The sequence below is a fragment of the Hemibagrus wyckioides genome, linkage group LG05 (assembly GCF_019097595.1).
Source record: "Hemibagrus wyckioides isolate EC202008001 linkage group LG05, SWU_Hwy_1.0, whole genome shotgun sequence".
Lineage (NCBI taxonomy): Eukaryota > Metazoa > Chordata > Actinopteri > Siluriformes > Bagridae > Hemibagrus > Hemibagrus wyckioides.
The window spans coordinates 22,775,796-22,790,286 of record NC_080714.1 but is presented as its reverse complement, the minus strand read 5'-3'; the positions used below and the strand labels follow the sequence as shown (position 1 = coordinate 22,790,286).

Genomic DNA, 14,491 nt, shown 5'->3' with positions numbered 1-14,491 from the left:
AGCACAAGGCCACTAAAGGATGCCTGGGTCAATGAGTCCTTGTTTCTTTTACATCACATGGAAAGCCAAATATGTGTGCGGCGTGTACTTAGGGAAGTGATGACACCAGGATGCACTGTGTGAAGAAGACAAGCTGGTGGAGGGATTGTGATGATCTGGGCAGAAACCCCGGGTCCAGACATTTTGACATGTGCAACCTACCTGAACACGATAACGCACTCTTTCAGCAGGATGATGCTCGCTGCTACACTGCACACGGTGTTCAGGGGCATGACAGAGTTCAAGGTGGAGCCCTGGAGTTTAAATTCCCCCCCAAAAAAAACGATCGGGGATCTGTGTGACGTGCTGGAATATCTGATCTGCAGCATCTCCTCCTTGCAGCTTACAGGACTTAAAGGATCTGCTGCAGACGTCCTGGTGCCAGATACCAAAAGGCACCTTCAGAGAGCTTGTGGAGTCAGTGACACGGTGGACTGGAGCTGTTTTGGCAGCAACATATTAAGCAGTAAAACAACACATTAGAGGAATGAATAAGTCTATAATTTATTTATCAGAAACAGTGCAAAGAAACAAAAATTGCATATAATAAAAAAAACATGAGGATGACTCTGCGTCAAATGTAACATGGATACATATTGTCTGGTACACGCCTTGAATTTATTAGCTGATTGATGAACTGATTCTTTAATTACGAAAAACTGATACCTAAATGCTCGACACTACGTACTGAACAAGCATCTCAGAGTCAGAAGAGTCAGCTCTGATCAGCACTCCTCCAGCTTTTTCCCCCGAAACAATCCCCTCCCTCTTCCCCTGTCCAGTCTCCTGGTCCAGATCTCTTAATTACAGACATTGAATTAAAAGCCACAAATGACAGAGTGCCCTCAAGTCCCTTTTATTGTTGGGTACGCCGTTCATAAGCGACCTTATTTTAATCCAAATGTAATCCAACCAGACTGGCTGGCAGAGAGTGTGAGAGCCCTCTCGCCCCTGCGCCGTAATGACCGAGCGGAGTTTTGAATAGAAAGCGGTGCTTAAACAGACTGATCGCTACAACAGAGCCATTACTTAATGAATATGTCCTGAATGAATCCACCTGTGAACTGCGATTTGGCCTCGGTAGTTAAATGACGGGTGTAATAAATGCACTTTAAGAGCTGATCTGTGCTGCCAGATGCTCGGGGCACGTGTGTCAGGTTTTGTATTCGAACAGAACAGTAGGTAAATCTTCATGGCATTAAGCAGAAGGAGGAGGTCTTGCTTCAGAAGACACAGAGTATGAGATTTGACAAAATAATTCTGATCCCAAGGAAGCCCTGTCCATCTGTGCTTTTCTATACACCTCTCTTCCTGATCACCTTTCTGGTAGTTCCTTTAATCCTCGTCAGGAATGTAGGAGATGTGACAGGTCCATATTTGCCTGAAAAATGGCAGAAAACTCTTTAGACAGCAGATCATGCAAGGCCATGCCATCATGGGTGTACACCCAGCGCTCTCCGGTCCAGTCGTAACGTTTCGGCCCACTGTGAAACAAAACAAACAAACAAACAAACATCAATGCAGAATCATCACTAGAAGACTGAACATGCCCATATAGGGATTTGTAGAATAATTTCTCCAAAAAAGTTGCACTAAATCCATACTGAGCATTGGTATTAATCCCAGCACCGGCTTGAAACTCTGAAGCTACTGATGTATGATTGATCTTACAATCTTTAAGTGCTCAAATCGGGCCCATACTCAGACTTTTACCCTTTAAATGTTCCTGCTTCAACACCAAGAACTGAATGACCTGTTTGAGGTAAGGAACAAACACTCAGCTGTTCCATGAAAACAATCAGAGACTGGGTGGTGTAGCGCAGCCTGATGTGTATTGTTTCAATAACAGCATGTTCCGAATTGTTTTATTCCTCTTATACCACTGCAATCTGCCCAATTATTTAATAAAGAATGGAACATTTTGATCCTTTTTATACGTTTATAGTTATATGTAATGTTGTGGAAAGACTAAGAAGAAAGTTAGCTCCTGTTATCGGTTGAGGCTAATATGAAAAAATGCGACTCGTCATCCATGTTGGAAACATTGCACCTTTACTTCTAAATATTAGAGATCTGACACTAAAAATCCAAAAAATACCACGTAATCTCCTTCAGAAAGCTTCACAACATGCCGTAATAGTAATCATTAGACATTTCTAATTAAATGTGTTAAGGTACGACGAAACGATAACGTATTAAATAAAGCACGTAAATATATAATGCTGAGGATCATATCTGGAACAGAGAGAAACAGCATGAGCTTTGCACAGAAAATAATAAAAAGGAAGAGATGCTGGCCTTATAGGAGAGGAGAGCCAAATCTGTTTGTTAGGCGTCTGTTTGTTGATGACGTAAGTGCCATGGTCACCTCCTACTTTCACAGTCAGGACACCACTCTGTGGAGAACAGAAAGATGATGAAGATATGGGTTATGACTCTTCATGTCCGTATGTTAACACGTGCCCGATGAGAGCATTTACATAGTAAGCTCCTGTTTTTCAGTTGTTATTATTAGCAATTCTGATATGAATTGTTTCATCGGTCACTAGTTTAGCCTAGTTTCTTATGGTCCCGAGAAAACTTCCCAAGAAGGTTCACATGGCGTCAATGAGAGATTAGAGTCGTGCACCAGGACTGAGAATCACGTATTTATTTAAAATGATATGTTTCTATTTCTATGCTGTGTATAAGCACGTGGTCTGATATGAAGCTTCATGGATTCATGTAAAGGCTCCAATTACAAAACCAAGAAAATTCATTAGAAAATATAGTGGGGAGATTGAAACACAAATATTACTAATAATGATAGTATTGAAGTGATGTAGCTGAGGATGAGGAACTGTCAGGGCCAGAACTCACACATCATGCTGACATTTTTACCTCTGGGTCATAGAGATAGGGTTTATATTTAATTTAAAAAATAAATAAATAAAAGGTCATGTGAGAGAAGGTCATGGATTGTAAAACACCAACCAGATACAGATAACTGCACAAAGAAGAACTTCAACCTTACAGTATTACTCATATAATCATTTTTCCTTTACAAAACACAACACAAAAAGGCAAACTGAAATGAGCCTCTATTACATTTCTTTTAACCTCATTGCTCGTGTACCTTCAGGCCATCTCTTTCAACCCCGGCCAATCATGTGGCACGGATCACTTTATGGATTCCTGACGAACACATTTCCATTACACGCCTGTGGAGAGACTTGATTAGAACAGTTTTCTCTGGGAAAAGGAGAATTTATTCATCTTCTCATATCCTTGAGGTGGAAATTCAATGAATGAGGTGAATGAATTTCAGGAATCACAGAGGAGGTCATTTCCGGTTAGTGCCATGCAACAGCCAAGGAAAATGTGTTTATGTGAATATAAGTGCTTATATTCAGACATCATCTCCTGAACAGTGGCTTAGTATGCCTTGTGTGTGTGGATTTTGTATGTTCTCCTCTTTGGGACCTTGGGTTCCTCCAGTTTCCTCCCCCAGTCCATCTGACTGGCATCTCTAAACTGTCCATCTTGTAAAAGCCTGTGTGTGTGCCCTACAGATGTCTTGGCGCCTCATTAACGGCGGCGTGCCTCATTTCTCAAGTCCCCTGGGATAGACCCCAGGTTCCCTGTGACCCCTTATAGGATAACCAGTACAGAAAACGGATAGATTGATGTTCTCCTGCTGAGACTTGGACAAAGAGAAAGAGAGAGCTGCTGAAACAGGAACACGCTTCACCACTGGCTCAGACAGCAGCTGTCGGATCGTATGATTTAAAAACTGACAGCGTTATCAAGTCATCCTCCTACAGGCGACATGACGCGAGGCAATAGAGGATCTAGCGCCTTTCATATTGCATGGAACATTTATGCGCTATATAGAGAACTGCAGTATGTGTTGGTTATGACGGGGTGTTGAGGAAGTGAGTGCAGAATCTCACTCCTCCACAGGAGAGCTGACAGGAGACTCCCTCTCTGACATTTATCTGCAGGAGAAGGAGGGAGGACAGAGGGTGTGAACGACCAATCAACCTGTCAGCATTCCCTGCGCACATCACGCTTCCACTAGCCGCTGAAATAAACCAAGGTGCGAGCAGGAATGTGTTAGGAGTACACCTAGTCACACAGCTTGTTTGGCTTGCTTCGTATCTCCCCGGCAGGTCTCGCTGTAGCTCCACCGGGTGGAATAAATCTTACTCTGCTCCTGACACTCAAGGTATCCCTCAAGGTTCAGCTCTTGGTCTGCTTCAATTCATCATCTCGGTCAAATTTAGCAATATGGTCTAGCTTTCGCAGTCATGAAGGTGACACTCACACTGAGTATGAATTTCATGACGTTTATTAATTTTGGGAAAAAATTCTATCTGACTTCTCTGTTGTTCTGTTAGTTCTGCAATAAGAGACCCTATTTTAATATATTTGTTATAGCTAGTTAAACAAAATTACAAATGTGAACAATATATTTGCCTTAAGTCATGTGTGTTGCAAGTCCATTGCCATTCTAGTTTATTTACAAACGTCACAAAGCAGCTTTACAGCAATATGAACATTCAGGATATACATTATAAATGTATTTATCCCTAATGGTTGTGCAATAGGTGACGGTGCTGAGGGAAAAACTCTGAGCCAATATAAGGAAGAAATCTTGAGAGGAACCGGACTCAAAAGGAAACTCATCCTCACCTGGGTGACACCGGAGAGTGAGAATATAAATCATTTACCTTCTATTTGTGCAAGCAGGAAAGTTTCACTCACGGACACATGAGTGGAATAAAAAATATATGTTTTGTGGCCATTACAGTCCTAAAGCAATTGTTGTCCAAAGCCACTGGAGCACAACTGCAGTCCAAATCCATCCTCATGGTTCCTAAGTGGTATCACCCATAGGACTCTAGAAGCTGTCCTGATACCTTCAGCTTTTCAGCGGGGGAGAGTCTTGACTGCTGTGCAGGATTTCATTCATTTTAAACATAATAGGCTTGTTTCATACAGGAGTCCTGAGGTGCGATCAGAAAGAAGCTTCTTATAAATTAAGTAAGGAGCCATGTTACACTAGGGTGGTGTGGTGTGTTACCAGATCCTGAAGTGTTTTATTCCACTTATACCTCAGTAACAGTATTAATGACTGCCTTATTAACCTTTTTACCTGTTTATAGTTTAATCTTGCTGAATGTCCATGAGACAAATTAGTTCCTGTCATCGCTTACGTTATACAGATGTTTCCTCAACAGCCTCTCATTCTCTACCATACCGACTGACACAACATGCAGATGATGTACGCCTTGGATCATTCAGATGATCCATCAAACAAGTCCACGTGAATGAGCCGTTATGCTAGCAACGCGATCACGTCTGAACGAGCGTGTTAATATAAACCTGTGATTTGCGTCGCAGTGTGAACGACTGCCGCAGCCGCTGTTATAGCAAATGAACCAGACCAATTAGACTGAAGAATTCTACAATGATGTGGTGTAAAAGCTAGCGGTCAGAATTGTGTAGATTAAAATCAAACCTATAATATTTATTCATAAGGTGTATTAAAATATGTCATCTTATGGTTTCCACACAAGGCTAAGGGCTTTATTTCCTCCTAGCCAGTGGTGAAGGTGTTGAATTTTGCTCACATGTACAGTATTTCTGTCTCTGGATGGACAACCCCACAGGTGCACCGCCTTTTAAAGTGTCAGGGAAAAGCTGATGAATCTTCCTGATAGCCGCTGTCAGTCAGGAGACGGAGCTGACAGACACTATATGTGCTTGACGTGACACTGGATATGTCCTGATATCACATTAACACTAGGCTATGTGTTAGGCTAGGCTTATGAGCCCAAAAACGGCACAGAAACGAAAGGCTCCTTTCAATATTTCGGGCCTTGAACTGAGCGAGGAGAAGGAAAATGTTCTCAACGTGTTGCTACAGAGATAATTAAGACATCCGCTTTGGAAATGTTGTGTGACTGAAAATGAGATTTAAATGAGACACGAGACTGAAGCTCCAACTAGATGCAACAAGCAGGTTTTAAATGATGGTAGGCAGCAGTGGAGAATAACATCTGGACTGTGGGTATCTACTGAGCTGCAGCTACTACAAAACCTGACACAGAGCATTCTTCAACACTGTCCCTTCATAAATCCTGCAGGAGACGTGCATTACCGCAGAAGGGCTAACAGAAACATCCTGTTTGTCATAAACCTTCTCTTAAAAGGGTCACTTGCACTCTCTTATACACACACACACAAATACACACACACACACTTTCTTCCTCTCTTATACACACACACACACACACACAAATACACACACACACACTTTCTTCCTCTCTTATACACACACACACACACAAATACACACACACACTTTCTTCCTCTCTTACACACACACACACACACACACACAAATACACACACACACACTTTCTTCCTCTCTTATACACACACACACACACACACAAATACACACACACACACTTTCTTCCTCTCTTACACACACACACACACACTCTTTCTCTCTCACACACACACTCTCTCTCTCATACACACACACTCATACACACACATTCTTTCTTTCTCTCTCTCACACACACATTTTTTCTCTCATACACACACACACTCTCTCTCTCACACACACACACACTCTCATAGACACACACACTCTTTCTTTCTTTCTTTCTTTCTCTCTCTCACACACACACACTCACTCTTTCTCTCTCTCACACACACACACACACACACATACAGTCTTTCTCTTTCTCTCTCACTCTCACACACGTTCTCTCTTTTTCTCTAACATACTTTCACTCTCTCTCTCTCTCTCTCTCTCACACACACACATACATTCTTTCTCTCATACACACACACTCTCTCTCTCTTACACACACACTCTCATACACACACACACTCTCTCTCTAATATACACACACTCTTTCTTTCTTTCTCTCTCTCTCAGACACACACACACACACTCTTTCTCTCTTTCTCTTAATCTCACACTCTTTCTCTCTCACACACACACACTCAGTCTTTCTCTCTCTCTCACACACGCTCTCTCTTTTTCTCTAACATACTTTCACTCTTCTCTCTCTCTCTCTCTCTCTCTCTCTCACACACACACACACATTCTTTCTCTCATACACACACACTCTCTCATACACACACACACTCTCTCTCTAATATACACACACACTCTTTCTTTCTTTCTTTCTTTCTTTCTTTCTTTCTCTCTCACACACATACACACACACACACACTCTCTCTCTCTTTCTCTTAATCTCACACACTCTTTCTCTCTCACACACACACACTCACTCTTTCTCTCTCTCTCTCTCTCTCTCACACACTCTCTCTTTCTCTCTATAACATACTTTCACTCTTCTCTCTCTCTCTCTCTCTCTCTCTCTCTCTCTCTCTCTCTCTCACACACACACTCTTTCTTTCTCTCTCTCACACACACTCTCTTTCTTTAACTCTCTCTCTCCCCCACACCCACATACCCCTTAACCCTCCACTTTCACTATAAGAAAATATTTTTAAAAATGCCAGCATACAATTTTAATGCCTTGTTCTTAACTTTTTGTTTTGACACAAAGTACAGACGTAACAACATGGAAAATTCTTGCCTTATACGGAATTTTAGAACAAACTCAGTTGAAAACCAGCCACAAAGTTCCAGATTTTCTTCCTTTTAAAGCCCCTGGTTTTTGGGTCAATGCATTAAAGTAGATTAATTCCCCTTGCCTTTTAATAATGATTTCAACTGAAACCGAATCACTAACCATTTGGTACCAGAAAAGAAATGTATGCAATACATGAGGTCATGTCTTGTCTGATGTGTCTTTCCAGCAGAAATCCTGCATCAATTCAGATAGATCACAATAACCAGCTCAAGTCAAAGTAATCAAAAATAGCAAATACTGGAGGGTGTCGCCTAATCTGGCAACCCTAATCGGCCTATCACAGGGGTGGGAAATTAATTTTTCCACATGAGAAATTGGAATGGTTTTAGAGGGCAGGAATATATACTACTATATATATATATATATATATATATATATATATATATATATATATATATATATATATATATATATATATATATATATATAAATATGATAATTTTAATATATACTTATTGCTTATAAATATATATACTTCTAATCTTATATACTTCCTAATCTTTTTTTTATAATTTGTTGAACAATTTTTTTAACATATATAATTTTTTATTTCTATATATTTATTTTTACATTTTTTTGTGTCTTGCCCCAATCATGGCCTGCCTCATCACTTCATCATCTCAGCAGTCTGTTAGTGGGTCAGTAAAGTTGTGGTTCTCCTCAGATGCCCTGGATTCTGACCTGGTTTTACACACCACCTGCTGAGCAGCTCTGACTGACATGGATCAAAAATCCATAGCGAGTAGAAACGAATGTATATCTCTGTGCAACCAGCACAATCATGAGTATGAATTTATAAACTAGAAAAAACTGCAGTATGGAAATGTGTGTGTTCGGTGTCGTGGTCAACCCGGATGATCGGATACTTGGACACACCATCCGGGTTTCTGCATCACGGTACTCGCATGATGCCGCCAAAATACCAATTTTAACATTGCATACCTAAGGGCTTTGCTTATACTGTACAGTATACAGCTTTAGTAGATATGAAATGCACAGAAGTGCATGTTTAAAAATATAGGGATTAGTTCTTTTAAATAAACTGTCAGTGTCAAGGTTAGGAACGGGCAACAAAAATATAAAAATAAATAAATAAATAAATAAATAAATAAATAATAACAGAGCTTCCTAATTTTTTTGTTTAACAGCTAAAAAAAATGACAACTTAAAAAAAACATTTTTAGCAATTATTTTTTATCTATCTATCTATCTATCTATCTATCTATCTATCTATCTATCTATCTATCTATCTAATTATTAATTAATATATTTCTATATCTTTTCAATATTTAATACAAAATGTTACCACCAACTGAGCTGCTTTCAATCACAGAATTAATTATTAAAATAAATTTATGAATAATAATAAAAAAAACATCTCATAAAAGTATATTAGGCTGCCAGATGTGAGCCTGTAGCTGGAGATCTAAACGTGGCCACTGCCCTTTAGCAAGTCCCAAAGGAAGTACACCCTGAAGCTGCACTTCCTTTCATGTATGAAAAGTGTGATGAAGATAAGATAGAGGAAAAAAAATATGCCATGTAGCAGAGCACTGATAGACCAGGTCGCTAGAATTAGATTCATGAATGAACAGCGGCGCCTAGTGGACATTTAGATGAACTGCATCATGTCAAGAACAAAAAGCAGTTCCTTATTCATGTAGCAGGATTTCTTTTTGTTTACTTACAGAAAACACCACGTCATAATCGGGCGCAGTGAAGTTCTCATCAGTGAGGTCCTCGAAATATTCCGCTAGTGCATCCAGCGTCTCATCGGCCAGCTTCTCGTAGACGCCTTCGGTCAGCTCCCTGCCAGAGACAGCAATTTGTCATCCATTATTTCTGTAAAACATCTTCGTTCAAAGTTTTATTCATCTTCTCATCCAAGCTGAGAAAAAAAAGGTTTTACTGCCTCATCAACATGGAGCGATTTACAGAATCACTTTGTTGGTTGAAACTATGACACTTAAATAAATATATCCATGTTGGAGGTTGTTTCTGTGATACTAGATTTTATATAACTATGTATTTATTTTTATGTCATATTTATTGTCATTGTGTATTTACAACTCCTTGTGTCTTTTGCTGCCTTCTTGGCCAGGTCACTCTGGTAAAAGAGTTTTAATCCTCTAGCTCCAGCACAACAAAGTGTGTACAAAGTGAGCTAAATGAAGACATGGTTTGAGCCCCGACTGAACCCCGCTGAACACCTTCAGGATGAACTGGAACACTGACTGACCTCCTCACCCAAAATCAGCACCTGATCTCCCTAAAGCTCTTGTGGCTGAATGACCATTAAGAACTGAGGGCACGCTATTATCGCCACATATACATTACAGCAAAGTGGAATTCTTTTCTTAGCAGCTGAGGAAGTTGGGGTCAGAGTGGAGGGGCAGCCATACTACAATGGCCAGATAATGAAGTATGTGATCTGTACTTAACTTTCCCATGCAGAAATACACCGATCAGGCATAACATTATGAGCACTTACAGGTGAATTGAATAACACTGATGTTCTCCTCATCATGGCACCTGTTAGTGGGTGGGATATATTAGGCAGCAAGTGAATATTTTGTCCTCAAAGTTGATGTGTTAGAAGCAGGAAAAATGGGTAAGTGTAAGGATTTGAGCGAGTTTGATGAGGACCATATTGTGATGGCTAGACAACTGGATCAGAGCATCTCCGAAACTGCAGCTCTTGTGGGGTGTTCCCAGTCTGCAGTGGTCAGTATCTATCAAAAGTGGACCAAAGGAAGGAACAGTGGTGAACCGGCAACAGGGTCATGGATGGCCAAGGCTCACTGATGTACGTGGGGAGTGAAGGCTGGTCCGTGTGATCCGATCCAACAGACGAGCTACTGTTGCTCAGATTCCTGAAGAAGTTAATGCTGGTTCTGATAGAAAGGTGTCAGAATACACAGTGCAGGACGGGTCAGGGCTGTTTTGGCAGCAAAAGGGGGACCAAAAAGGGTTGTGTCTGATCGGTGTACATGTGCATAGAGAACTGTATATAAAAAACAAAAACTTGATTTACTTGGACTGAAGTGCGTTTTCTTCTGCGAGGGGAATGGTCAAGTAAAGTCCTCTTCTTTGCACATGTCCATGTGCAACATCTGTCCACTAAAATAATAAGAGATGCAGTGCATTTCAGATTTTACAAAAAAAACGCTCTCACATGTTCATCTATACAGACTACCAAGTTTTATAACACAGTTATTATCATCTATAATAATTAAAGAAAAATATGTTAATCTTATTAACTCAGGCACTCTGTACACGCATCACTATACAACTGCAGCACATGATGGAGACGGCTACAATAAAGCCGGACTCGCTTTTCATATCCAAGACTTTATTTAGATATTCATTTAATATAGCTTCATTAATACATGAAAGTGACTCTTACAGCTCTGGTGGCCCATGAAGCAGCTGGACTTGCTGAGTTAGTACTATAAAATGATCCGCATCTCGCCTGTAATAGAAAAAAAACAAACAAATTAGCTCCACGTGCGAGAGACACCAGCATTGTGGACGACCCTTCCTTCTCCTCTCATCGACTTCTCACTACCCTGCCATCTGGTAGAAGGTTCCGGAGCATCTGTGGTATCACCACCACCAGACTTCACAACAATAAATACTTCTGCAATGAAAATGCAGAAATCCCAATGCAAAGCTTCCTCATAACAGACATCTGGCCTAATGAAAGCGTCTAAACAGCTGCCACTGCCCATTTGTCACTTTATAGCTCTGCCACTTAATAGTACAAGAGAACGGTCAAGGATTTAGACGTAATCACTGCACAAGCTTTTCCACACAAGACTACATACATTTACATTATCCAGAGCGACTTACAGTTTAAACAACAGCAGTGGCAGCTTGGTGGACCTGCGATTAAAACTCACAACTGTCCGATCAGCAGTCCAGTATATATGTGACAGATAAAGGCTATTTCTATTAAACCCACGTGACTTGACTTGAAAGACTTAGCAGTTCCACTGATACAGTGGTATGGCCCTGGAGAACCCCATGTCCTGCACATTGTTTTGGTTTCCCTACTCACCTGAATCAAAAACAATAAGAGCTGTTCAGGTTGTCTTGGGAGAAGTGGAAACACAAACAGATGTGTAGGTCAGGGGTTTCTCCAGGACCAGGACATGTACACTACAGTAACATGCATTAGGTGCACCTGGGTGTATCTAATAAACTGACCAGTTGAAACTGGCAGGTGTAACTAATGAACTGTTAACTCAGCGTGTCGCCCAAGCTCTAATCAGGCACATCACGAGTTAACAGCTTGAAAAAAAAACATATCTTTTGTACAAACCTGTCGTTTTCTGACATTTTCCGCATATCTGAAGGAACGCTTCAGTCTCGCGCACGTTATCTGATGTGAGATCATCCTCCTCGTCCACACACGGACTCCAACAAACACCTTTACTTCTCAACTCACCTTTAATTCTTCTGTCCTCACCCCAGAGGCGAGTGAAGATGATCTGGACACACGCTGCGGACATCTCCACCGGCTCTTCAGGAAAGACAGACACAAACGATAAGGTTTATTTGTTAACCTTGACATATTCTACTATGTAGCCCTGCAGATTCGCGCGCGCATGGTCCGTCGAGAGCGACCAGAAACCGGAAACATCTGTCAGTCGAGCGGCCTACAAAATAAGAGTCATCCTAAAAAAACAATTATTTTATTAATTTTATTTTGTAATTTAATGCGACACAATTACACGTTGTATCTTACTAGATAGATAGACAGACAGACAGACAGATAGATAGATAGATAGATAGATAGATAGATAGATAGATAGATAGATAGATAGATAGATAGACAAAGAGGCAGACAGACAGGAAAGAAACAAAATAATATTCTAGTCTTTAAAATAAAAAATAAGTCAAAAAAAAGTCAAAAATAAGAAATATTATTACACAATAAATAATTAATTAAGAAGGTCAGGAAAATGCTAATAGATATTAATACACATTTTATTTGGGTGACAGAAATGACCGATTTTCAAAATAAGAGTCACTGAGATTATACTAGTCCATTCAATGCAATCAACATGCCATGTTTTATTGGAGAGAGAGAGAGAGAGAGAGAGAGAGAGAGAGAGAAAGAAAGAAAGAAAGAAAGAAAGAAAGAAAGAAAGAAAGGGAGTTTTCCAGACAAATATGTTTTCATTGAAAGAGTAGAAAGGCTGTGCTAAAAAACAGTATAAAATTGAGAAACTAATTAATATTTAAATATGATTTGCCCACATTTTCTGCCATGGCAGTGGTCCTGAACTATACTGTCCTGGAGAGCTGCTATCCTACACCAGTTTTCTGTGCTCCTAACCCACCAGATCGTCTGATCCTGTTTTTTAGTTAGTTCTCAAATCCTTTTTGTGAGCTGGATCAGGTTTGTGGTGGATAAAATGATAGGTTTATATTTAGAATGACTAAACTGTCTAGACCAGGTCTCTCCACAGGAACCTCTGTACTGAAAGATGTACTGCGCGTGCGCATAACCATATCTGCGCAGTGCACGGGCTGCGAGCCTCTGTCTCCTGTAGAGAGCGCTGTGAGGTTACAGAGCTGGACATGTGCATCGTTAATGAACATGCAAGAACTTGGAAAGCGTCTCTCAGGACTGTGGTTTCGGCTGTACAGGAGGCGGTGTGTTTCAGAGGGACTGTGCACTCCCTCTGAAACACACACACACACGCATCTCAACACACACCTCTCATACACAGTGGAGGAGAAACCAGGCTGCTGCTGCTGCTGCGTGCGCGCGCTCTGGTCCAGCTGGATTTCTGTGGATTATCAATCAGACGTGCACAGAGACTGCGACACCATCACGACAAGACACTCAAACATCCAAGTAAGAATTTAACACATGATTTCTTTTGACGAGATCGCTGGGAAAAGCTCTAACACACCTGTCCAAGGTGAAGGCTGTAAGTTATACTGGAAATCCTGTAGTTACAGCAAATGTGTCGCATTTCTACTGACGACGAAATCCTGGAAGATTTCTGTGTATGTGTATATGTTCATATTATTCATGTACATATGCATATGTTACTAATATATATATTACATATTAATATACACACTACTAATAATAATAATACCACCACCACCACCACTACTACTACTAATAATAATAATAACAATAATAACAATAAATAGTGTGTGATGTGTGAGATTAGTATCACATTTCCATTTTTATTAATACTGAAAAAATTCATTTTTTTCCCCAGTAATACATTTCTACATTCACATGGAAAAAGTTAAGCGAAGAGCACAAAATGTTCATATGTGTATATGGTCATATTATTAATATACTTGTATACATTACTAATATTTATATTACATACATATTACTACTAATACTAATATACACACTACTACTAATAATAATAATAAACAGTGTATGATGTGTAAGATTGGAATCATGTTTCCGTTGTTATTAATACTGAAAAAAATCTTCTTGATTGTTTTGATTTTTTCCCCAGTCATACATTTCTACGTTTACATGAAAAAGTTAAGCGAAGAGCACAAAAATTCCAGAAAAACAGGAAATTTCAGACAAACGTCCTTCTGTGCAAACAAACTGCTTCTGAGGCTTACGGTGGTGAAACCCTACAGAGGTTCATCCTCGGCTTTTGTCAGAACAATTTAGCATATTAAGAGTACACCAGGGTGTGAGTGAGTGCACTGTACAGCCTCAGATTTCACCTACGACAACCACAGAAACACTTTGCTTGCCAAACAAATGATAGAGACTTTTTTGGGGGGTA

General features: G+C 40.1%; 2 protein-coding genes across 6 annotated transcripts in view; one reads left to right on the top strand and one right to left on the bottom strand.

Annotated features, from left to right (window-relative positions):
• Positions 1-527: 527 nt before the first annotated feature.
• Positions 528-12,352, bottom strand: fxn (frataxin). The gene is made up of 6 exons (XM_058390723.1): positions 12,154-12,352; positions 11,110-11,175; positions 10,738-10,823; positions 9,392-9,512; positions 2,338-2,435; positions 528-1,523 (listed from the first exon to the last, which is right to left on the bottom strand). Exons 1-6 carry the CDS (start codon positions 12,277-12,279, stop codon positions 1,385-1,387), a joined length of 636 nt encoding a protein of 211 aa, XP_058246706.1. The 5' UTR covers positions 12,280-12,352; the 3' UTR covers positions 528-1,384.
• Positions 12,353-13,329: 977 nt separating this feature from the next.
• pip5k1bb (phosphatidylinositol-4-phosphate 5-kinase, type I, beta b) overlaps positions 13,330-14,491 on the top strand; it is a 54,731-nt gene continuing 53,569 nt past the window's right edge. For 3 of the 5 annotated variants that reach the window (XM_058389917.1, XM_058389921.1, XM_058389918.1), the window contains exon 1: positions 13,330-13,572. The gene's annotated coding sequence lies outside the window, so the exon portion shown is untranslated. The remainder of the gene's footprint in view (positions 13,573-14,491) is intronic. The other 2 variants (XM_058389920.1, XM_058389923.1) reach the window with 2 other exon arrangements.

Coding starts and splice junctions, on each gene's coding strand:
- fxn (XM_058390723.1), bottom strand. CDS start 12,279: ATGTCAAGGTTAACAAATAAACCTTATCGTTTGTGTCTGTCTTTCCTG. Junction 11,176..12,153: donor TGAGGACAGAAGAATTAAAG/GTGAGTTGAGAA, acceptor TTTCTATTACAG/GCGAGATGCGGATCATTTTA. Junction 2,436..9,391: donor ATTATGACGTGGTGTTTTCT/GTAAGTAAACAA, acceptor TGTTCTCCACAG/AGTGGTGTCCTGACTGTGAA.